This window comes from Dinoponera quadriceps, unplaced genomic scaffold (genome assembly GCF_001313825.1).
Source record: "Dinoponera quadriceps isolate SergipeBrazil2010 unplaced genomic scaffold, ASM131382v1 scaffold628, whole genome shotgun sequence".
Taxonomy (NCBI): Eukaryota; Metazoa; Arthropoda; class Insecta; order Hymenoptera; family Formicidae; genus Dinoponera; species Dinoponera quadriceps.
Window position 1 is genome coordinate 193,527 of NW_014554836.1, and position 24,915 is coordinate 218,441.

Consider the following 24,915-nt stretch of genomic DNA (forward strand, 5'->3'; position numbering starts at 1 on the left):
AAAGTATTCGTGGCACAGAGGGGATGGTTCGCTGCTCCCATGGGTATTAAGACGGGAAAAGAAAATAGCTGAAGCCGGTGCGGCACGTGTGCACCACCCTGACTAGTGTGATGACTGACTCGCGTGTGCGCGGCACAAAGACAAGTGCAGTATCGTCAGAATGCTTTTAATATTTAATGCGATTAAACTCATTTAGTTCCGCCTCCTGTAATTGGTTTCTGATTAACTGCTAAGTTTTAAGTGCATCAGCAATAGTTACATACGATGTCATACTCCGACGTCTGTCGTCAACTAATAATCTCGAGTGTTATCGCGGGAAACATCACAAAAATCATTGTATTAATCAGGCATTAGAGGCGATAGAATTTTGTTCGAATGAATCGATCAGAAGCATACGATGATAACTAATTTTGACGAAAATTCAAAAAACCGCCGGTCCTGAAATTCCAATTATTCGAAAAATTCCGAGTGCTAATCCCGAAATCATCCGTTCGAACTAAACACCGTAACTGATGAAATATTAATCTGTTATTTTGCTCAAACGACCCTTATCGCTAACATCTGATATACCTCGGGGTTCTCTCGGCCAGTTCAAGTGCCGAGTGTTGCAGTGGGAGATAAGTTGTCCGTAGGGATAATCCGTGGACTCAGCGGGTGTCTCTAGTCGGCATGGTTTCACTCCATCTTCTGTTGACAGACCAAATCCCCCGTGTCAAGTGTCTCTATCTACCAACGAGACGATCTCCGCGATCTATTCTATCGGCTGTATATCCAATTAAAAGAGCAAAATTTCATTAGCCGTCACGAACGAATTGGATAGAGTAGATAAGCGCAAATAAATACTCGCCGTATGAACAGATGTGCCGGTATCGTAAAAACGTTCAAATTTATGTGCGACAGTAAACGATCGATGAACGTTCGATCAATTGTTCCGCGTTAACGTAGACTCACTTAAGGTACAGCGAGGCTCTCCACGATTCTTGCACCAAATTACCATCGACTTTAAGCCGAAGTCGTAAACCTTACCGCTTGATTTGAATTTCAAATGCAGTCGGCTACGCCGAAACCCACGTCAAAAGAACACATTTACCTTGACCCTTTCGAGCGATATGTCTATGTTTATTGCAATATTAATCCGAATAATTCAGAAAAACTGATGCAACAATCCTCTCTTATTCGAACGATCATTTTGTGTCGTACGATTTCGTCAAATTTGCTTTGCAAGAAGTTCGTGTTTAAACACAATGTCAACTAAGTAAGTCAGGAGGATAGGTGAAACACACGATCTCTCGAAGATCTTAAATTAAACCGCGCGTTGTTTTGCGATCAGAAAAGGATTCTGATCGGCGGCGGGAAGTTGAGAGCGTTCCGGTGTCGCTCGCAATCGGGGCATAAAGTGTCCACATAAAGCAAAGTCCTGGTAGGCAGGCCAAGACGCCGAGAAAGGACCCGATGCGAAATACATCTGCCGCCTCCTCTGCTACTCCACTCGACTGTTTATCTTTTTCTATCAGCTAACCAGAAAAGTCCGTGTGGTTTTACTAGAGATATATAGGGTGTCTCCTGTATGATTGAAAAAAAAAACATCATTTTTCCCTTTAAAATATAAAAACGAAAATTTTGCATAACATTTTTTCATACATTCTTTCGAATAAACCAATTTTAAATATGATAAATTAATCATATATTATTTACATTGTATATTTTGTACATTACTACTTTGAAAGAAATTAGCACGAATAAATTTTACAGAAACATTTAATATTCCTGAAGTATACAGTTGGCTTTAAGCATAAAAATAAATATATATAAGTTACTCGTTGATTAATCTTTAACAATAAACGGCAAAATTGGAACTAACAGCAAATGTCTCTGTATAGTCTAATTTATGAATTTTAATTGCTACTTTAATCTCTGATTTTTCTGATGTACCGAAATCATCTTTTTAAATTATCTCTTTGTTTATCACGCATATAATTCTTAAAAAAAAAAAATAACCAAGTTCTACAACCAAGTTGCTATAAAATATACAATACACTTTAAGTACAAGGACTCTTAGCAGGACTAAAAAAGAAAATCCTAATGATAGATCTACAGATGTAACTAGATAGTGGCGCAATCTGGTGATAACTTACGCCATCACGTTGGCAACGGCAATGACCAACTGAGCAACTGTATTATTTTAGCAGCCGAGTAACTGAGCAACCGAGTATATAGTATTTATAATTGTTTAGCAATCGACTATGCGATCTCAACGCCGCCAACGGAATATTAATATACTAGTACGGATCACTTGCTAGACAACAAGCTTTGAGTGGATTTGTGCCTGGTGGATCTGATGGTTGCGGTGGAATTAAAGAATAATTGCAATATTTTGTAGAAACTGACTACTTTAATTTCCTATATGTCATGTATTATTTGTGAACAATGATCAATCTTGTAACGAAGAGAATAATCTCCTTTAAATTAATTCGCTTGTATTGCCATGTCGCAAATTATAAATCTGCTAACCTGATCCGAAAGGAATTTCTAGATTATTTTACAAAAAATCTAAAACATAGTATTATTCGTTCCAGTCCTGTTTCTCCAATTACTGATCAATCACTTGTATTTACTAATGCCGGTATGAATCAAGTATGTTTTCTCATCGTGATAAATTTACCTGTATTAATGAATTTAAGGAATACTTCTCTTAAAACATATATATTCAGTTTAAAGGAATTTTCTTGAATTATTACGAACCACCTGCGACAAAAGTTGTGAGTTCGCAAAAATGTATTAGAGTCGGTGGGAAACACAATGATCTTGATATTGTTGGTAAAGATAGTTATCATCATACATTCTTTGAAATGCTTGGCAATTGGTCCTTTGGAGATTATTTTAAGGTACAGTATAATACATATTGTGTGTTTATTTTTTAGAGAAATATATAATAGATTATAAAAAAATTTTTATTCTTTAACATACATAGGAAGATGCTTGTTCGTATGCTTGGAATCTTTTAACAAATGTGTATGGTATACCCAAAGAATATCTGTATGTAACATATTTTGGTGGTAATAAGGATTTGGACATAGCGCCTGATCTAGAATGTAAAGATATTTGGTTAAGACTTGGTCTTCCAGAATACAAAATTTTACCATTTGATGTACGAGATAATTTCTGGGAAATGGGTATATCAGGCCCTTGTGGACCCTGTACAGAGATACATGTAGATTATATGAAGCGATCTGTCAATCAGGCTGCACGAGTAAATAAAGGATATGCAGATCTTCTGGAATTATGGAATATAGTTTTTATACAATACGAAAGGTAAGTTATATCAATTCCCGCATTATTGTTAGATCTATTAGATATCTAAAGTCACTTAAATCATGTTAAGCACAATCATCTTTGATTGATATATTTTTTCATTATCTTGACTGTTTATCACAAAACTTATTAATTATATCGTGTGATATAAAATAGTCTATTCAGTCTTTTAATATTTTATGTTAGGCTTGCAAACGGATGTATAATACCTTTACCAAAACATCATGTTGATACAGGCATGGGACTTGAACGATTAGTTACATTGCTGCAAGGAAAAAAGTCAAATTATGATACAGATCTTTTCCAGCCATTGTTTCATGCGATACAAAAGTACTCAAATGCTCCAAAATACAAGGGAACATTTAATAACGATGATACAGGCAAAATTGACTATGGTTATAGAATCTTAGCAGATCATGCAAGAATGGTTGCTGTTGCGCTGGCTGATGATATGTTACCTGAGCAACAGTATGGCTTAACATTTGGATTTCTATTGTCCAATAATACATTCGCATACAAACATGCACATGTATGCATAATGTGTATTATAGATAATGATGAAAAGATAATTAATTAAAAATATCATACGCTTTTCAGCCCAAAGTTACGGAGAGTATTACGAAATGCAATAGATATAGGAGAGAAAATATTTCGAAAAACTGACATACTTGCCGAGCTAGTCCGTCATGTAGCTGATAATTTAGGTGAGGCTCATGAAGAATTACACAATAATCTTAAGCAGGTAACTTGAAATAATATTATTAAAATTACTGCTACTTATTCTCTTGGTTAAGACTTGGTAAGACTTGTTTCATATTATTTTAATATTATTGGATGCAATGCTAGGTAGATAAAATAATACAGTTTGAGCAAGACTTGTACAATAGATTGCGGAATACCTCTGGTAAAAGATGGAAGGAAATGGTGAAAATTCGTCCTGAATTAGCATCGGTTACTGATTGGACAGCCTCCGGTTTACTTGATGGCTATAAAAATCTACAGACTGTGTTGAAAGACTTGTAAGACAGATATTTATACGCAGATATAAAAGTTTTATAGATAGAAATTTTTTCCATTACATGTCACAAAGCATCGATACAAGTATATCATATTCATTTATATATGACTTTTACAGACGTAAAACCAACGTTTTACCTGGAACTGTTGCATTTAAACTGTATGATACGTACGGGCTTAATTCAGAAACTATAACAGAGTTGGCGCAAATCGAGTCATTACACTTTGATGAAGTTGACTTTAAAAATCAACTGGATATTCGCAGATATCAATCGAAGATTGGATTCAACAAGTATAATGCTATATTTACTGAAGATAATTTGAAGATACTTGAAGAAAATCACGTACCTAAAACAGATGATTCGTTCAAATATAATTATATGCATAATGGAAGTAACTATGAATTTTCAGCACTCAACAGCAAACTTATTGGTATCATTATCAATGGTAAAGTAGACCCATACGGATGTTTCTTTCTATACGATGTACCTACTCTACTGAATGCATTATTAACTTACTAAAAAACCATATTCATTTAATGTGTTATAGGGAAATTAGTGGCAAGTATGAACTACTCCCATACTGCAAAACCTAACGATGTTAATAGCAAAACAGCTATAAATGTCAGTGATATATTAAATAGCAAAGATGAGATTGGCATTATATTGGACAAAACTGTATGTTATTCGATAGAGGGTGGCCAAGTTTCAGATCGAGGAAATATACACGTCAAGAATCTACTTTTTAATATACACAATGTCAGGAAAGTAAATGGCTATGTGATTCATTTCGGACAGTTTGAAGAAACAAATATACCGTAAGAATATTTCTCTCTTAGTTATCCTAAGGTATATTGCAGTCTACATATATATGCAACTATAAATACATGCACTTTTTAGAACGTCAGAACTGTATTTAACAATGGAAGATGACTGCTCGGTTAACATAGATTCACAGACTCGAATTGATATTATGAAACATCATACAGCAGCCCATTTGTTGAATGCAGCCATAAAAGAAGTTTTGCATACGGTTTATCAACGTGCCTGTACAGTTGATAAAGACAGCCTAAAACTTGAGTTCAATCCGTTTGGTGAAAAACTTACATTGGAGCAAGTGAAAACGATAGAAGATCGCATCAATAATGTTATACAGTCTAATGTTGCAGTGACTGTACAAACATTAAACTCACTCCAACTGTTAGCACAGGATGATATTACATTGGTGCCTGGAGAAATATATCCTTACACAAATATTAGAATCGTAGAGATTAACGCTAATGATTTGAAAGCAAAGTTAGTGAGTTTAAAATTTAACTAACGAATTCATAGAATTCGGTTCAACCCGATATTTAATTAGTGATTATGTATGTTTAGGGAAGCGTGTTGTGGCACGCATGTACATAATACAGGTGTATTACAACATTTTTACTTTTTGACGCATACCTCAAAGGGAGCAACAAACTGCACGGTTAAAGCCGTCGTTGGTCCGAGAACTCTGCGTATGAAACAAGCTATTGAAAAAATACAGCATAAAATTACGGAGCTAGAAAATACTTTGCAAAGTACCGAATTAACTTACGAAGCATTTAACGCGAAAATAAATCGAATAAAAGAGAAAATTAATGACCGGACTGAACAAATATCATTATCTTATCTATTTAAAATGGACTGCTTGACACATCTAAAGAATTTGAGTGTGAAAAAATGGCTGCAGGAGAAAGAGATTGAAAAGTACGCGATATATCATATATTACGTAATATCCAAACAAAATCTCATTACGAAGAATAATTCTTAATCAATGATATTTTTTATAGAGCTTCTGTAACTCGTGAAATTACTACCGCTACCGATTCGTCTTATTTTATCGTGCATTGTCTAGATAAAAATCCTACATATCTGTCGTTGCACGAGGTTGTATCCCTCTTCTCTGGGACACCAGTGCTGGTTCTGTCGCATAATAATGGATCTATGAAAGCACGGTGTTCTGTACCACAGGTACTGTGTATTTATATAGTAAATTATACAATATATAATATACATTTAAATTCAATTAATAATCGCCTCTTCTCGAATAATTTTTATAATTTGCAGGAAATAGTCTCTAGTGTATTTAATGCACAAACCTGGATGGATATTGTACTTAAAATTTTTCATGCAAAATATGGACCTATTAAAGGATTTGAGCCCATGCTAGTTGCATGTATGAAATCTAAACAGATGTCGCGTGATTTTATTGAAATGCATACGAAAAGAGCGATTGCAGAGGCTACCAAGTTCGCATCAGCACATGTAAAAAGAAATTAAATCCATCAATAACAAACATTAATGAGCACTCATCAGCTCATAATTGATATGCTAAAATGTTGGCAGTGATAAACTCATATTTATCACTTTGATTCCTGTCCTCTTCCCCTTCTCCCTCTAACACACAGACATTCTGTATGCAACGGCAAAATAACAGAACAGTACGAATATCAATTAGAAATTAATTTGGGCAATCCTTTATACATGTATGTTAAACAATAGCACGCAATACATCCAAACGTAACTCTTGAAATAATTATAACTTTATAGTTGCATGTTTCTCGTAAAACAGCTTTAGTGCATTCCACTGTGCTGTATGAAGCAATATGTGCGGCCTTTTGCTTCGCATGTGATCTACTGCTTGTTCGGGCGTCCAATTATTTCTCTATATACATGAACAAAAAACGTCTATCGGTATAATTCAAATTTTTTTAATATTATATTTAATATGATATAAAATATCTCACTATCATCAAGTAGCACCCAACTAGTGTCGCACTTCTCGTTCTTCCTGCTTTACAATGAACGTAAACTGTGCCATTTCGATCATAACTGTTAACAGCACCTGGATCATTTAGTTTCCTTATCGGTACGCTACAAAATTTATTGATAAAATTTACACCATTCTGTAGTTTTTTTTGACAAGGTGCTTGAAAAATGTCCGTTGTGGCTAATTGCAGAAACTCCACATTGTGCCTGTTCCACTCCTGATGAAAAAGATGTGTTTTCATACGAATATAAAATTATTTTTCAATTATTTTTGTTATATTCTGATTTTTTTAATGAGTTGTTTCGTAAATTTATATCTTTTCGTACCTTCTCTGTATTAGACAACAAAGACAATTCGTAATCTTCGTTCATCGATACAACAGCTTTAACATTTTCATCATTGATTAACTGAAATATAAAAAAAAGAGTAATATATATGAAAATAAAAATGATGTAGCAATTTCAATTCAAATTTATTTGTATTATAATCTAGTAACGTTTATTGCATACATAGCAGTGTCAATATTCGGATATTCGGGTATCTTCCAAAAATGATAACGAGAACTCGATCATTTTGCAAATTATTTGGGTAATCTAGAACCGTTATATAAGTACTTCAGGATAAATTAAATTGCTGCAAAAGTTTATAACGAATGACAAAAATAGGTTAATTGTTAGTTAATAATTAATGAAGTATCATCCGCGACTTTTAATTCTCGATACTCGAATATCCGTTTTTTAATACCCATGAATTTTAGTACCAATTCGAGAGGTACTCGTGAATGAAGAAATTACTAACAATATATAATATTACTGTTATATATTAATGGTATCTATTTTATGATGTTTTATTTAATATTTATAAAGAGAGAAGTTAAAAATATTATTACGACCAAAGTACTGATTAGAAATTTCTTTCATATTTTATTAAAGCTGCGCTACAAACGCTAATATAATTAAATATATTTCTTTATATTTCTTTATAGAATTACTATTATTAGATATGAAATAAATCGAAATATTCAATTAAATTTTTAAAGATAGTACAAAGATATTTAGATTTTTTATACTACACATACCTGCTTCGTCATCCATCGGAACGGTAAAGCGCCTAGTATGACAGTCTCATCTATTCTATCATACCAATTTCGAGCTGTGATCTTTTCCATGACGATGTTGTAAAACAAGGTAGGATAAAACGTTACTCTCGCAAACATGTTCACTAAAAAGTAATCCTGAGAGATATTGCTTTAGGCTATATAATGATTTTTAAAACGCTTAGAATACACGATGTCAAATGTTCGTATTGGGATTTAAACACTTATGTAAAAGCAAAAATATGATTTCTTAAACTACCGAATGATCTTATTTCATTTTCACGTTTTGCCTCTTTTTTTTCCTATCTTTATATGTACAGTTATCTCGAAAGCATGATACAACGTCTTTCATAGCAGAAATGAATTAAAACGATGCCGACCTACTCTCGGATAAGCAACAGTGTAAGGTAACAGGACAAGACACCATAGTGGGGAGAACTCTTGACGTAATAAGAGAATATCACAAAAAGATCTAACCTTCTATAACTGATGGTTACTTTCATTTCCATATACTTTCATATTCAAATAAGTACATTGTATGTTAGGACATATATAGTAGTTTTACAATGAGACATTTTTAGTTGAATACATCGTGGTAATAACCACTTGGAATAAATAATATTAGAGATACATACATACTGATGTCCAGAATTTTAAAAATATGATGATAATTGGCAAAATAAAAATTAACTAGCAAGATTTTCTCTCACCGTCTCTTTTCTTTATACAATAAAATGTTAACAAAGTTTAATGAATCATCGTTGTACGTCATCGATGAAATATATTCATAAAACTACTCAGTCACACACTTTGTACATAATAATATATATATTTACATATATAGTTATACATTGTTATTAATTGATTTAACATTACAGTCTTGCCGTGATCGTAATAAATCTATATCTAAGCAACAGAGCCCTAATTCTCCTTTTCTAAATAAACTAATAAAATAATCTGCTGCAAATTGAAAGTCTGGTTTGACTATTAATTGCCCAGATGATTCTTTTAATCGTAAGGTCTTTTTCAACTTTGCGGCAATAAATGTAAGCACATACTGCACATTATCGTTTGGTTCGGATAAACCAAGTACTTCTGTATATTCATAACGGCTTTCTTTGTTCAGCCAGTAAAGCAAGTAATCAGCAAGTATATATGATTCTACAATATGATCTTTCAAGCACCCAACTAAAGACAGTTTGAGACCAGTATGGATATCTCTAATGGCAGGAACTAAAATGCCTGGTGTATCGATCAAATATATAGTCGGATTTTCTGATACTTTAACATGGGTTAAAACAGCGCGTGTAATACCAGCTACTGCACCAACATTAGTTGCTTTACCCATATGAAGGATATTGTGTCTTAAACGATTAATCAAAGTAGACTTTCCAACATTAGGTACTCCTATAACCATCATGGAATAGGAAAGTTCTCCTGCTCTGTTATAACGATTTGAATTTAATATTAATTTCTTGGCTAAAGGCATAATTTTCTTTGTTTCTTTGCAATGTTGATCTTTCAAATTTGTTAATATTATATTGGACAGTCCTTCTTTTTTTAATACAGAGACTATACTTTCTGAATAGTCTGTATCAATTAAATCTTTTTTGTTTAATATAAATATATGTGGTTTTAAGCTTGTCAGGGTCCTTGAATAATCTGCATAATGTCCAGAAAGTGGTATTCGTGCATCATGGACCTCAATAATACAATCGACATTTTTCAGTCGTTGTTGCATCTGTTTCAAACCTTTTGTCATATGTCCAGGAAACCATCTTATTACTTTTTGAGTCTCAAGCACAAATTTTTTTCGCAGATTAGCAACTACTTTACCTCCCGTGCTTGCCATCGTGTTGTAATTTTGACGAATAACTTGTTTTGTTCTTCAGATAATCGTCTTGCTTTTGAGATCCTAAAACGTTAATAATATCCAATTGGTGAAAATTCTGAAACGATTCGTTCACAAAGGTTCACCCGCAATAGTTTTGCAAACAAAATACAAAAAGTGTTAACAAGAAAGTATAATTTATATTACACGTTTACACTAAAAATCTTCCGTTTTTTAAAAATGCATGATAAATCAACTATCAAATCACCGAAAATATACCTTACAACGTGAAATGTCACTGTTGATTCAACATATGCTCTGAATGAAGTATTTAATTCATATTATTGAATTATACAACTTCTGAAAAGGCAACTATCGTTAAAACAAGATGGTTTAACAATTATTAGGGAATTTTTGCAATACCGTCTTTCAGATACGGTAAACGCTACAGTGTGCTCCGATATTCACTGCCAACACTTCAAATCTATAGATGTATGACACAAACTATAGATTCGCAGTACTGAAATAAATATCGGAACGTACTTTAGCATTTCTCGTATCAGAAAGACGGTATTGCCAAAATTCCCTATTGGGAGAGTTTTAGTAATACCATCGGTGTTCGCTCATTGAAGATGGTGTTTCACCTAGAGAAAATGTTAGGGACTCTAGAAATTCTCTATCTGACAGCCATTCGGCACATCCGACAAACTCGAGTACGGACGCATTCTTAGGTTTGTTCTGCAATACTCCGTATGTCGGAACGCAACCGATGATTCAGTGAAAGAATTCATTTTTCGAGAACGAGTTCTCTTCATTAGCTACCCGACGGTGATGTATTGTAGAACAGGTCTTAATAAGCGATATTTTTCAAACATCGATGATTTTGCTTATCTTTACTTTGCAGTATTGCAATCTATAATTCATGTTACGTATATTATAGTTTACAATATTGTAGCGATTTTGAAACAATGCCCGAGTCGAGTCAGCAAATCGAAAACGTCATATGAATAGCGCCCTATAAATACCGGTCTTCATGTTCGTAGTTGTGGAGCGCAATAGCTCCTTGAAGAGTCGAGCAGCGGTCTCGTTGCAAATAACACGTACTTAAGTGACTGTATCTGTTGAATAACGCAATATCGTTTCAGAATTGTCGTCAATGAACGTTGAGTACAGTAAGGCATGGAAATCGCTTCTTTCGATGTAAGCGCACGACATTGTTTCATTCATTGGAACGGGTATAATTGTATCATAAATTGTGTGTGTTTCCGCTCGGATTGTCTCTTGATCTCTGCTACTCGCAATTGACGTACGAGGCTCTTTAGCTCTTGACCAATTTTCAACGATATAACCTATCTGAAACGTGGCACCGTTTTTCTTAACATCGTTCAAATTAAGCGCTCTCGTACAGCTAACATGGCTGACCGTCACGATTACCTCTTATATCAAAAGGACCGACAGCTACTGTCGTAACTGTATATAGTTAAAGTACTGTGGCTACAGTGTCAGAAAAAGAGCAGAATTTTCCATGTTATTCTCTTTCCAGTATGTTATAAAGTTCACCATAAAGAATCTTAAGATTTGGTCGAATGCCTTAACCTATTTTTGTTATTTTTTTTTTTTATGAGGTTCCGTTAAAACTTTGATATCCATTTTCTTCACACCTATCTACGTCATTTGCTGTTGCGCCGCGCATGCGCGAAAAAGCGCCCGTCCAATACTGGCATGAAATGGTGCAGCCCACCACACATATATATAAAAGTTGCGTATGAAGGTATATCTTCATGCAAGCTCGCGAGTGTCAAATCGTACGTCCACGATTGGTCGATTATCTGCTGCACGCAGTTACGAGCGGCGTGCAAGCGACCAATGGTGAACAATCGCGGATGCGATTGGCGTATGATTGCGTAACCGAGCGCAGTTCGCATTGGGCTTGCGCAGCTTGCGCTCGCGGCCGTGCGAAAGTCCACATGAGCCTGTTGCCAGTTATTGATCCTGGCGCGATTGAACAACACTGCATTGCCGTCAAGTACGAAAACAATTCTCGCCACGTCTCTGCCGTGTTCGCATTCGATAAATCGTTAACGTAAGGGCTGATAAACGCCCTTATCATACCGTGTACGTCGTTTCGTGCGCGACACACGTTGCGAGGCTCCGTCGACACGTCTGCTAACGTACTGTCAAAATGTAGAGGAATCTCCAAGCCTTAGTAGCGTAGTAGTGTTCGCTGCGCCTCAAGAGCCGACGAGGACGGAGCTATCATGTCATCGGATTTCCGCGAATGAGCTTGAGCTCGAATCAAAAGGACGACAGCTGAATTTTTCAATTCGAGAAGAAAGAACGAGGCGGACGCACGAATAAACGGCGCGGTTGCACATGTGATTCTCCCGTGTGGTCGACCTCATTTGGCAGACGCGATGAAGAAGTTCACGATCAAGGGTGTACTCGACGGATTCCGATCGTCGGTCCCGCAGCCCGCTAAACCCGACCAGGAAATCATTGAGAACCTGAGACCGGAGCACTTTCAAGTTAAGAGGGTCAGTATTAAATGTTCACATATTCGTCCGCTCTAATTCAAGTGGATCCGCCACTGCTTGCTAAACTTGCTCCGAATACCTCGCGAGTTTTCCATCGTGTAGCAAAGAGAGCTCTACAAAAGTCTGTCGCGATGCGCAATTTCACGTCAGTTTAGAATGTATATACGCGGAATGTAAAATCGCTTTCTACATGATCCTGCCTATCTACCGGATACATAACCTGTTCCTATTGTTCCTTTTGTCTTTTCTTGGAATTCTTTATCGATTGAGATAACGCAATTAATTGTTCGATAATTGTAAAACAAACAACTTAAAAACTTGTTTTTACATTTCGGACACGTAAGAAAGAAGCATCAAAAGATATTCAAACGGTAATTATCAAAAATAAAAGGAAAATCGATCAAGTAATTGGTTCTTTTTTTTTTTCTTCAAGTGAAGGATGGTAATACTTAGGCAAAAATGTATCTCATGCAAAATAATATTTTAATAATCAGTTGATTTTTACAATTGGAAACATTATATATGTTATTGATGTAACCGCGTTTTTTTTTTTTTTCGAAACGATGCGTGTTTTGAAAATCTGCGATCACTATATTCGCCCAATCGACTGTATCATATCTCTAAATGTTTTTATTGATTCTCTACAATATATTGATTTGTAAAAATTGTTTATTTTTTATTAACAAAAATAAGTCAATATTTTTATAACCCGTTATATTTTTCTATGTAAATGATCGGCATTTTATCAAAGACTTGAAATGCTCCAACGTGGAGGAGACTGCCCTTAACATTATTGTTGAAAAACCTGCCAATTTTTTGGTCTTAGACCATCCAACTGGACGCTTCAGCAGTCACTGCGCAGAGCCTTCAAAAGTGAAAGCATGATTGCCGAAGATGAGAAAAACTAATATTTAGGATGTTATTGTTACTTCCTCAATTAATCAACATTCACGATGCATGAAGACTCGGAATATACAAACACAATTGTATGAAATTTTTCATGACCTCAAATTTCGATTTCAAGCATTGAGGCATTTATGATGCCTGATGCACGTAAACCTCGTGATGGCTGTCGATATACATTGAAATCTCACTTGCCAAGTTTGTACGTCAAAACTGTCCCCGTCTATTTACTCGAGCGACTCGTTCGTAACTATCGGCCAAGTTGATATCGACTATCGCGCTTCGGTATACGTTCGTGCGAATATCCGTTATGCGGTTGAGAAACAGATAACGATACGTAAATATTATGACGCATACACACCTCCGGCAAATGCGAGGGCGATTACACAGATGCATGCTATTATTATGCGCGCTATGTATGTCGTTTTATTAGATGTATGTGGACATTTTTTTCTAATAAAATTTAAAAGTTAATTTTTCTCCCAAATTCAAATATTCTCGAGTCCTTTTGTGGGTTGTCATTTATCTTATTATGGAAAAGGCATGTTAAATCGAATTCGAAAAGTGTCGAGTTTCTCTTAAAACTATCGAAGCATTGTTGCTCCTTTTCTACGGCACTGATAGATGCTACATGATTTACTTCGTTTGTGAGCGGCTGTCTACACACGGATATCGTATTTTGACAGATTTAACGATAAGGAGATTAACATCTGCGTGATTTATTTTATAATAAATTATATAACATTAATTCAAATGTAAATATCAGGAGAATGAAACAAAAACAAGTCTAAATAAATTTCTGTTTTTTATTTCTATTTTTTTTTTTTTAATTTCAAATATAATCTTTAGCTCTTTTTACGCTCGGAAAAAGTACGAAGTCGGCGTATGTCACAAAATCGTTTAAAATAATAAAAATTTATCGTGATAAATAATGTCGAAAGCAAAATCTCCAAGTAATAAAATATAAAGAAGAAGTCAGTTATATTTCTGATAAAAGCAATTTATAGAAGATGTGTGTGACAGATCTGTCAATACACTGGAAGTTATGATGACCTGCTCTTATGAGAGCACTTATAGCTATAGATAATACTGCCAATAAGGAATTGCATTGCGTGATATATTCAGGACTAACCTAACCTAACTAAAATGCGCTACTTTTCAGCGCATTAATTTCGCAATTTTGCTATAGGCGAATCAAATCTTTATAGTTGATTAAATCTTAATAATTATAAACGCTTACAAAAATTTAAATTTAAATACATAATAATTTAAATCAAGTAAACAAGTAATTTTATAGAAAACGTAAATTTTTCTATTTATTAGATGAGTTTTTTTTAATAATTGGTCATACGGTGTATTCTTTATGCAATGAACGTAAGTAGAAAACAGTGGTGTTAATTTTCGGTCACCCGGATATTTGGAGATATGGAAATTATTCAGTTTATACTGACGATACTAATAAAAAACAATAAATTAATTCCATATATTATATAATTCGGCTGCAACGCGTATGTAAAAAGGAAATTATAAGATACAAGAAGAGAACCTTATTAGAAATTGGACATTACGACACGATGTACATTCATATAAACACGCGCGCTCCTGAATTTGTCAGCGGAATGGAAATAAAGGTTTCACCGCAGAGTGATGTTATAACAAGATATAAAAATGAACAAATTTGATCTCTGCATTGGTATCGTAGATTACGCGGCAATCATTTCTTCAATTTTGCCAATCTGATACTGGCATAAATTCTCGATTATATTTTTTCTAACCTGATCTAACTCTAACCTAATATAAATCCAAATAATTTTTTCATTAGTATAACAAGTCCTATATTAATAATATAATTCATACAGAGAGAAAAATATTACTAATTTGTATTAGAGCACATAACAACTTTTTGTATTATCCTAAAATTCATAGAAAAATATCTATAGAGGAAAAAAGTGGAGTGGAAGCTAACGCACGCGCGCCGAACTTTTCACTAGCGGAAAATTGATACTAACCTTGATATTGAGCCGATGCTGTGCGCTACTTGTGTACGTTTCGTCGTATCTATCATTTCGCTATATCTCCCGTATACGCATTGTCGTAACTCCTGAACCAAACCAATTTTGTCCGAATCTTACGGCATCTCGGAACAGCGTCGATTATCGAGATGTACGTAGGCTCAAACGAATTACTGTTCATGAATAACGAGTAATTTGAACGTATGAACATAAGTCAATGATAAAAGTAATTATCAGCAACGACCAAAAGTCAAGAAGAAACGGTACTCTGTCAAGTATTTAAGCGCCAACGTTTTGATTGGTTAAATATTTAAAAGCTTGATAAATACTTGCTGTTTTAAAAATAATTAAGTCATCAAGAAACGCACAATGGAAATTTTTTAAATCTGCGATATTCCTTGCTCACTACGGTTTATATATTTTGCCGTAGTTTAATTATAAAACAATTGAATATGAAACTCTTTTTACCCGACGTTAGTTTAAACCCACCGTTTCCATTATTGCAGCCATATCCGCCGTAAAATGAATTAATTTCTACGATCGCAAAAGTGCATTTGCTGTAAAAGAAAAAGCTTTACGATACACCGTATAAATGGAGCGCGAATTTTCTCGAATTTTCCAATAAATGGCTTTAATCAATTTCATTGTGCGTGTATTATTAATGTAAATCACACTAGGTCAATATTTTTGTGTTAATATTCTCACATTCGAGATAATACTTTTCCTATATGGCAAAGTATATCTTTCTTTTATTGCTATCACAATTCGTTGGGATAAACATCCAAAGAACGCCTTGTGATATTAATAATGACTAAAAACCGGTGTCACATCTCACTGGTCCAGCAAAAATGACTCTTTGAAAGAGCCTCCGGAGATTCGAAATCGGGCATTGGAGTAGGGCAGGTGCTGCTCTCGTAACTTTCGTATCATCGTATTTTAACCTACTTCCCTAGCGGTAGTGGTGGCCGGTGAAATGGAACGAGGGCAGTTTTCACGAACAGCGAAAAGCAGTGGTCTAGTCCCGCTGCACCAAAATCGATCTCGAAGCATATATTCGTCAGCCGTACACTCTCCTCCCTTTTTCAGCTGTTTTCTAGTAATTTTAAATCAAGCCCCTTCGTTCATTTACGCGATCGCCGATCACGCTCGTTTATCGAACTAAATATTTTTTTACATTTTCTTTCTTTTTTGTTCTTTTATACGGCGAGCGCATCTTTTTATCAGAGCCTTGGTTCGTATACTGCGTTATTAATTTTGCGAGTACAACATGACGATGACTTGAGAGCATGCTCGCTTTGCTCTTCGTTTTGCATCTTTTAAATACTCCCTTTACTGTTCAGACAACTTTCTTGCACGTGGAGAGTGTACGAGCGTCGGGCGTTTTTATGAATACATCAGCGTTACTTTGTGCCTCTGTGTGCGATGTAAAAGTGTTATTCATATGAAAATAAATATGTGTCTATTGAAATAAAGAAGAGCAAATTTTTAGAAATTTAAAGAAGCTTTTATCTTCCGTATCAGTTCCTCTCTCTTTCTCTCCTGATGAAGATAAGATCTTTATCAAGATAATGCTGCCGATAAAAGCGGCTTTAAATAGTCCGTGATGGACAATGCGTATTACTAACATTTACGTATCGGACAACAAAGGTATAGAATTAACAGCAGCCAGGTTGTCCACAGAGTACACAATGGAAGCTCGTGAAACAATACTGTCCCCCGTTTGATATATCTCCGCAACCCCTTGCAGGAATGAATAGTCTTTCAGACGACCAAAGCAGGAAAGATGGCATGAAACAGACGCCTTTTATGTTGCAGACATTCAGACACGGCTTCCCGCATCAGCCGACAGCGTTGGCATTCGACCCAGTTCAAAGGCTCCTAGCCATTGGCACTAAGTCAGGATCCCTCAGGATGTATCCTTTGACGTTATCGCTGATACGATAGCATACGTAATTAAGCATACATATCTCTTTCTTTTCCTCGACATTATCTTCTTTTTTCTTCTCTCGGTCATATTAATTCAGAAGCGAGATTACTGAAAATTCTATGCTGTCGGGAACAAAAACTATGATTAACCATATTCGTTGACGCGGCTTTACGTTGTCTAAAAAAAAAATTCGGTGATCGACGGGTTACTACAATTTTAGCGAATTAATTACACGGTCCTGTCGGCTTGTGGTTCTTCGACCGTGTGTTTTTCACGTCAGTGGTTTCATCGATCTATCATGGCTAAAGTGTAGCGATAGATGCTCATCGCAGTTCGATGGGCGTACTAACTACCGCAATAAACGCGATCACCATAAGTGGAAAAATTCTAACAACCGCGCAACTACACAATTCCGATATAAGTAAAATTTCTATGTTTTATACTGTAAAAAATTTACCTCTTTCTTTCGATATAACAGTCGGTAAATTGACAAAGGTTTCAATCATCAACGTAGATTTTTTCTATGTCGCGAAAATATTTCATTCGATATTTCTAGTCTTATAATATTTCGTACATTAATAAGGTACTATAACGAGGGAATATTTACGTTTTACTAAATTGTACTACTTTATAACATATTATGTACTGGAGAGTTATTATTACCGTAGCTCTTGTACGCGGCGCGTCTTAAAAGTAAGAGTCGATCGGACTCTTAAGAAAGGATAAAGTAATAGGAGAAACTTTTATTACTGGTACATCATTTGCTTGTTCCCCGGTGTTTAGAAACAATAATGACTATGTGGAAAAATAAAGTGGGTACATACAAATTTTGTACCAGTTATAAAAGTTTTTTCTCTTATTTTGCCTTTCCTAATGTCCGGCTCGCCCTTAATTTTAAGACGCTTCTCGTAGTTGATACGGAGTCTGTATTTTTCTAAATATATTTGATACCTCGGGAAAACAGTTTGGGTAGACCGGGTGTAGACGCGCACGTAAAGCACGAAGGATGTAGCGCTGTGATACAACTGCAGTTTCTGATCAACGAGGGTGCATTGGTATCGGCAACAGCAGATGACACTTTACATTTATGGAACTTTCGTCAGAAGATACCGCAGGTGGTGCAGAGTCTCAAGTTTCAAAGAGACAGGTCAGTCATTACTAATGATTTCTTCTTAATCTTTATATTTCGAATCTTATTCTATCTTTTTATACACTTAAATCCGAACTTTTTGATTGTGATATCGTCAATTTGTTTCAAACAAATGTTGAATCAACTTGTCTTCTTTTACAGAATCACTTGCATTCATCTGCCGCTTCAAAGTAAATGGTTGTACGTCGGAACAGAACGAGGAAATATCCACATACTGCACATTGAAACATTTGTCTTATCCGGATATGTCATTAATTGGAACAAGGCTATTGAAGTGTAAGTCTATGAATTCTTATTAATTATATTCAAGTATGTATAATTAATATGTGTGAAGTAGCAGATACACTTATCGCGTATCAGTGTATCTGTAAAAAAAAAGACGATGCGATTAAAACAAATTATATTTACATTTGATAACACATTATATTGCTGATAAACGTATGTGAAAAATGAATATTCTATGTGCTAATATTTCTCCAATATTTCCAATTTCATTAACGGTGAGTATATAAATATGATTAAGATATTTCTAAGCGTCAAGGTAAGTAATTGGAAGTGGATGACTACTAAGGTTGAATGTAATTGGTTTCGACGTCAAAAGGATTTTCATCAAAATATGGAGTACAGTCGCTAGTAAAAATATCAGAAACACCTGCTCAGAATTTGTAACGCTTGATTAATTAAGTTTTAGTGAAATTTTCTACAAGTTGAAACAATTAAAGAGCTTCACCGCAAGAAGGGCATATTATAAAAAATTTATTTAAAAAATCTAAAATATCGGATTTTGATTTTTTACTACGAGAAACGTACTTGGTAAATATATCACAAGTACATTTGCGTACAAGTGTTATTATTTTTTGACGAATTCAAATAACATTTCTCGTTGAGAAATCTGTACATCTGAACGATGGATAAGGAATTACGCACAGTGGCTTGGGAATGTTTAAGATTAAAAGAAGTATTTATCACAATTGATTGTACTTCTTACAAAATGTTTGTGTAACAGGTTGCTCTTCGTTTCGAATTCTTTTTAAAAATATATTCGAAAAGATGAGTGAAGTACACTTTCAGATCCCGTTTCCACTAATTCCTACAATTTCTGTTATCCTAAAATGTTATTGTCACGATCTTAATGTTGACGAAGTGTGTTACTTCTTCTATATTCAGTTTATCGATATCATTGAATAAATGTAGTGTAATAAATAAGTGTGTTAAAATACAGACATAAAGCTATAACGGAACATAGTAATTAAAAGTTTGCACAGGCGTTTTATACATGCTTTGCAATAACACACGAATAATAATTTTCACAGACATGTGTGTGTATATACATATATATGTATATATATATGTATTTTTCAGATCTAGAAAGACCCATCCTGGTGCTGTAGTACACTTGAGTGATAATCCTTTAGATTTGAGCAAGGTACGCGCGTCTTTTAGTATGTTTTTTTCATTATTACTCCATCCCTGTCATAATTTCACGATAGACGTTGTACAATTATATCGTGACATATATAAGAGAGACGTGTTACGTGACATTGACGTTTATTCGATATTTTTATACTAACTTGTATATTATTTGTTTACATTCAAGCAAATAAATGCAAGTGTGTGCTTGCATGTTATACGTGTGCATGCATGCATGCTATCACTGTTACATATAAAAGTGAATCTCGATTACTTCCATTTAACTCAAAAAAGACAAAGAAGAAAGGGGAAGGGGAAGAAATCTGTTCTTTATTAATGAACATATCCAATCATAATTGACATCATGAACCAATAAAAACGGATTTAAACTGGTTCCATGGGTTGATTATGATACGAATGAAAGTCATGCCGCGAACATAATCACTCATCTTTTTACACATTTTATATCTTTTAATTCAATGTTTGTATAACAAAATTTCTATTACAGAGAAAGAGAGAGGGGGGGGGAGAGAGAGAGAGAGAGAGAGAGAGAGAGAGAGAGAGAGAGAGAGAGCGCCTTTATATAAATATATCTTATATATACTCACTGACTGTGTGAAATCATGAATGTATGACGAGCATTTGAACGCACGGGATGCAACTGCGTTGCAACCCCTCTTTGTTTTTGGTGTTGATATTGTAAATTTGATTTACAATGTATCACGCACATATCATACGAATTATTAAATAATTACTAATCTTATACTTTTAATTTCAATAAATGATAATTTTTAGTTGCATCATGATTTTTTACAGTTCACATTGTGTCGACTACAAATTAACCCTTTGCACTCGAGGGCTCCGGAGCGGAGCCATTTAAAATTTGTCTTCAAACTCAAATGCAAATAGCAAGAGCGGAATATCCTATACACAATAGTTTTTACGATTTGTCTTTGTCTTTATGTTATGAACTGAAAGTTATTTGCATTGACTCCATAGCGGAACCCTCGAGTTTGAAGACAAATTTTAAATGGCTCCGCTCCGGAGCCCTCGAGCGCAAAGGGTTAAATGTGCAATATAATCTGCCACTCTCCTTCTAATTTCGTCTCCAACTACAAACGTTTTTGTCTACGTGATTCGTTCTTCCTCAACTGAGCCGATAATCCTCACACATATCACACAATTATACTATCTCCCGATTTTATTTGTACTCTCCTCATAAATATTGTAAAAAGCATTGATATTGTCATTCTTTACATTTAATCTCTTTATGTATACATTAAATGCATTATTGCGATGCCCACATGTTTCTCGTTTCAAGCAATGTATAAATTTTTAACAACACATTTCATATGTGTGGATATGTTTTGTTTTCAGATGCTCATAGGATACGAGACTGGGCAAATTGTTTTTTGGGATTTAAAGACAAAGAATGCTGACTATAGGTGTCAAACTGACGAGCCGTTGAAATCGATAACATGGCATCACGAAGGTAAACAATTTATGTGTTGCCACACGGATGGTTCCCTTTCAACTTGGACTGTTCGACAATTAAAACCAACGAATGTGACATTCCCACATGGTAAGATTCAAATAACGATATAATTCTGCTATTTGTTTCATTATAATTTACAAGAATAACATATCAATGATCATTATATAGCAAAATCCACCAAGGATGGAGAACCCGAATCTTGCAAACCAATTCAAAAAGTGGAATGGAAATTATCGAGAGCAGGGTAAAATATATTTATATTATTTCTTTTTATATGTATATATGTTTATCATACATATATACAGTTATTAACCTCGAAGTAATATACAAGTGAAATGTAAATTTTTAATAGGGAAGCGTATATAATATTTTCCGGTGGGTTGGCATGTGATACTACTGGGAGAATACCGAGCATTACAGTGATACATGGAAAAACTACCACGGTACTCGAAATGGAACATAATGTTATAGACTTTGTAACGCTGTGTGATAGTCCATGGGCTAGTGGTACAGTAAAACACGCTCTTTAACGATTATTGTTGCATAATGATTATCGCATATAATTTTCATAAGTTTATTATTTCTTATGTCACTATGATTTTTCAGATTTTCAAGATCCTTACGCTGTTGTTGTTCTACTACAAAATGACTTGGTTGTGATAGATCTATTAACTCCCGGGTTCCCTTGTTTCGAGAATCCATATCCCATGGATATTCACGAATCTCCTGTGACGTGTTGTGCATATTTTGCGGATTGTCCTTCGGATTTGGTACCTGCATTTTATTCAGTTGGGTCCAAGTCCCAAAAGAAAACCGGCTTCAGCGAGAAAGAGTGGCCTGTTTCCGGCGGGGAGTGGAGCTCTAGTTCTAGTAGTTATAACGAGATTATCCTCACTGGGTAATATTATCATAGATATATATTAAATGAGTATATACATAAATAGATTATATATATCGTATGAGTAAAGAGAAATAGATCACAGATATATCTTCATATTAACAAATGATAAATTTATTCTTTTCATTGTGCGATTATCCATCATGATTATATACATAGTTTCATCAAAATTACACATTCAAAATTAAATATGTGTTCTTGTCTATTAGGCGATGATTGATACTGATCTCAAACTTCTATATCTATATGTGTTGATCACAGGCATGCCGATGGCAGTATAAAGTTTTGGGACGCTTCAGCGGGAACGCTACAAGTCCTTTATAAGCTAAAAACAGCAAAACTTTTTGAAAAGAGCAGAACACGTAGTATAGATTCCGAGGAAGATCCTTTAGCAATTCAACTTATCTTTCTTTGTCCTGAAAGTCGGAAATTAGCTATTGCGGGAAGCGGTAAACACGTTGTGTTGTTTAAGTTTAAGAAGGTTGAAAGTATGTCCGAAGTAGTGGTAAGTTATCTACTTACTAATGTATTATTCTTTATTCCGTTATACTATTATTTACTAATATATTTTGATCGCGCAACAAAATTATGTGAACTACCTCAATAACCTTCTTGCGATATTCTCTTCATATTGGAACTAAATACTTCGTTAAATTTTATTTATTTAAACTTATCATATTCACTTTGCGCACCGATTTTATTATTATTTTTTTCCCAATATTGCAGACTTTGGAGATATGTTTAACGGCGGATCCAGGGAAAGAAGACTCACCGGATCATGAATCACCAGCAACTGGAAACACCATGGGAAATGTGGAGTCGAAGAATACAGATTATAATCATCCGCTCAAAATCAAGACGGGCTTGCAGAAGAGAGCTGCTGGTTTTCAAGCAACATTAATTTGCTTGACAACGGCACCCAGTGGAGAGCAACCTGAGAGTATAACATCGCTTAGTTTAAATTCTTCGTACGGCTTGTAAGTGTACAACACAATTCATGGATATACATATATACATAAAAATTTCATGAATGAAGAAAATTATTATTTAACAATTATTACATGTCTTAAGGAGTAACAGTCCGCGGGTATTTTAATGTTTAGATTGGCCTATGGAAACGAGTCCGGTTTAGTGATAGTGGATATCGTGCAGAAGATTTCTTTGATCGTATTAAACACTAGTGATCTTGGAGGTGGCGCTGATCCTTATCAACGTGTCTTACGTAGCCCCAAACGGCAGGATGAGTCCAAACGGGAAAATGAAGACAAGGCAAGAAGCCCAAGTACCGATCAGGTAAAATATACTTCTTTTGTCACTAGAACCATGTATATTTTGAGTTCCTCAAATTTCTATTCCTTCACTTCGTCCAGGGAAACCTCTTGAAATCTTCACATCTTAGCGTCTTGCATTTTGCTTTTTCCAAATACCGACATTATTCTTCATTGCATGATTATAAAAGTATCTATATAATTTAATAGCTACGGTTATGTGAGAAAGTCACGTTTATGCAAAGGATATCATGGTTTAAAATTTTATTAATTTAATGAAGCGTTCTGTTTTCCCAATTTTACAAATATGAAGTTCTGACCAAACAATACACTATTTAAGAAAAAAAATCATAATTACCAGTATACAATATATGAGCGCATATGGATGAGTGCGCGTGTATAAAACCTTAAATAAAACTAATGATCTCTCAATCGAAAGTATTTTAATATATGCGGTATTTTAATGATTTATTTGAATGTAGTATCTTAATATATGCGGTATTTGAATTCTAACAGGGGGAATCGTTACCGTAATATTTAATAATTAATCAGAAACATTTCAAGAGTGACCAGTATAATGATTAATATGATAATCTACAAACGTAATTTGCCCAATTTTACTAACATTAGCGTGCAACTGGCTTGCAACTATAAACATTATTTCGGGATATGATTAGATATTATCAAATTCACACAATACTTTTCAGCATGAAAAGTTTAAATTATATAATTTAGCTTGTTATAGTTTAATTATTCATTTTTTTACTATTACGCCAATATGCATAAAATGTTTTTTCTAAATAGTTAAAAAATGCTGCTTATTAAATTATTTACATAGTTCGCAATCAAATTTGGATAGTACGTATTTACATAGTTCGCAATCAAATTTGGATAGTACGAATGTATTATTCGCAATAAGATAGTCAAGTTACATATGCATTAAAAATACAGTTGTGTATGAAATATTAAATACTTATTGCATTATGTATTTATATTATTTATATTTCAGTATCATTTGTGTACATATCAGAAAAGAATTAGAATATAGTTATATCTTAGGCAAAATAATCCGTATTCCTAGGTTTTCTTATTAAGGAGAGTAATGTTCCGTTTAACAAATGTATTCAACGTTATTTTCTTATTTGTCAAGTTGGATGAAAAACGCGATTAAATAAATTTATTATAAAACATTTTAATTGCAAAGAATTATTTTATCGGGAACTATCGGTCAAACTTGTCATTTTCCATGTGCTGCAAATCTTTAT

At 34.4% G+C, this 24,915-nt stretch overlaps 4 protein-coding genes across 11 annotated transcripts in view; 2 read left to right on the forward strand and 2 right to left on the reverse strand.

The window, feature by feature from the left end:
* The first annotated feature begins 2,301 nt into the window (after positions 1-2,301).
* LOC106742310 (alanine--tRNA ligase, mitochondrial) lies at positions 2,302-6,657 on the forward strand. Of its 2 annotated transcripts, none has more exons than XM_014615146.1 (12): positions 2,302-2,634; positions 2,712-2,885; positions 2,972-3,312; positions 3,499-3,780; positions 3,910-4,054; positions 4,159-4,331; positions 4,448-4,776; positions 4,879-5,146; positions 5,229-5,624; positions 5,706-6,062; positions 6,147-6,327; positions 6,424-6,657. In XM_014615146.1, the coding sequence occupies exons 1-12, from the start codon at positions 2,428-2,430 to the stop codon at positions 6,634-6,636; spliced, it is 3,066 nt and encodes a 1,021-aa protein (XP_014470632.1). In that variant the 5' UTR covers positions 2,302-2,427; the 3' UTR covers positions 6,637-6,657. The 2 variants fall into 2 exon arrangements, with proteins under 2 accessions (XP_014470632.1, XP_014470633.1); XM_014615147.1 differs by having other exon boundaries at positions 2,542-2,623.
* LOC106742312 (phosphatidylglycerophosphatase and protein-tyrosine phosphatase 1) lies at positions 6,637-10,143 on the reverse strand. 2 transcript variants are annotated; one of them, XM_014615150.1, is made up of 5 exons: positions 10,059-10,143; positions 8,205-8,347; positions 7,453-7,533; positions 7,104-7,343; positions 6,637-7,021 (listed from the first exon to the last, which is right to left on the reverse strand). In XM_014615150.1, the coding sequence occupies exons 1-5, from the start codon at positions 10,072-10,074 to the stop codon at positions 6,893-6,895; spliced, it is 609 nt and encodes a 202-aa protein (XP_014470636.1). In that variant the 5' UTR covers positions 10,075-10,143; the 3' UTR covers positions 6,637-6,892. The 2 variants fall into 2 exon arrangements, with proteins under 2 accessions (XP_014470636.1, XP_014470637.1); XM_014615151.1 differs by lacking the exon at positions 10,059-10,143 and adding an exon at positions 8,482-8,706.
* On the reverse strand, positions 9,016-10,428 carry LOC106742311 (mitochondrial GTPase 1). Its single transcript, XM_014615148.1, has 2 exons — positions 10,338-10,428; positions 9,016-10,137 (listed from the first exon to the last, which is right to left on the reverse strand). Exon 2 carries the CDS (start codon positions 10,072-10,074, stop codon positions 9,067-9,069), a length of 1,008 nt encoding a protein of 335 aa, XP_014470634.1. The 5' UTR covers positions 10,075-10,137; positions 10,338-10,428; the 3' UTR covers positions 9,016-9,066.
* A 1,581-nt stretch (positions 10,429-12,009) lies between these two features.
* The window catches only part of LOC106742295 (syntaxin-binding protein 5), a 28,883-nt gene continuing 15,977 nt past the window's right edge, over positions 12,010-24,915 (forward strand). For 3 of the 6 annotated variants that reach the window (XM_014615109.1, XM_014615111.1, XM_014615110.1), the window contains exons 1-12: positions 12,011-12,587; positions 17,318-17,415; positions 18,394-18,576; positions 18,721-18,855; positions 19,942-20,005; positions 21,367-21,571; positions 21,653-21,728; positions 21,837-21,991; positions 22,091-22,382; positions 22,644-22,887; positions 23,109-23,359; positions 23,486-23,675. In XM_014615109.1, coding sequence (XP_014470595.1) covers positions 12,468-12,587; positions 17,318-17,415; positions 18,394-18,576; positions 18,721-18,855; positions 19,942-20,005; positions 21,367-21,571; positions 21,653-21,728; positions 21,837-21,991; positions 22,091-22,382; positions 22,644-22,887; positions 23,109-23,359; positions 23,486-23,675 — 2,013 coding nt within the window. In that variant the 5' untranslated portion in view covers positions 12,011-12,467. Of the gene's footprint in view, positions 12,588-17,317; positions 17,416-18,393; positions 18,577-18,720; positions 18,856-19,941; positions 20,006-21,366; positions 21,572-21,652; positions 21,729-21,836; positions 21,992-22,090; positions 22,383-22,643; positions 22,888-23,108; positions 23,360-23,485; positions 23,676-24,915 lie in introns of those variants that run through there. The other 3 variants (XM_014615112.1, XM_014615114.1, XM_014615113.1) reach the window with 3 other exon arrangements.

Excerpts from the sequence above, each read along its gene's own strand:
- LOC106742310 (XM_014615146.1), top strand. The coding sequence starts at position 2,428 with ATGATCAATCTTGTAACGAAGAGAATAATCTCCTTTAAATTAATTCGC. Across the intron at positions 5,147-5,228 it reads TTTGAAGAAACAAATATACC|AACGTCAGAACTGTATTTAA; the intron begins GTAAGAATATTT and ends TGCACTTTTTAG. Across the intron at positions 5,625-5,705 it reads GCTAATGATTTGAAAGCAAA|GGAAGCGTGTTGTGGCACGC; the intron begins GTTAGTGAGTTT and ends ATGTATGTTTAG.
- LOC106742311 (XM_014615148.1), bottom strand. The coding sequence starts at position 10,074 with ATGGCAAGCACGGGAGGTAAAGTAGTTGCTAATCTGCGAAAAAAATTT.
- LOC106742312 (XM_014615150.1), bottom strand. Across the intron at positions 7,344-7,452 it reads TGTTGTCTAATACAGAGAAG|GAGTGGAACAGGCACAATGT; the intron begins GTACGAAAAGAT and ends CTTTTTCATCAG. Across the intron at positions 7,022-7,103 it reads TTGGGTGCTACTTGATGATA|AGAAATAATTGGACGCCCGA; the intron begins GTGAGATATTTT and ends TCATGTATATAG.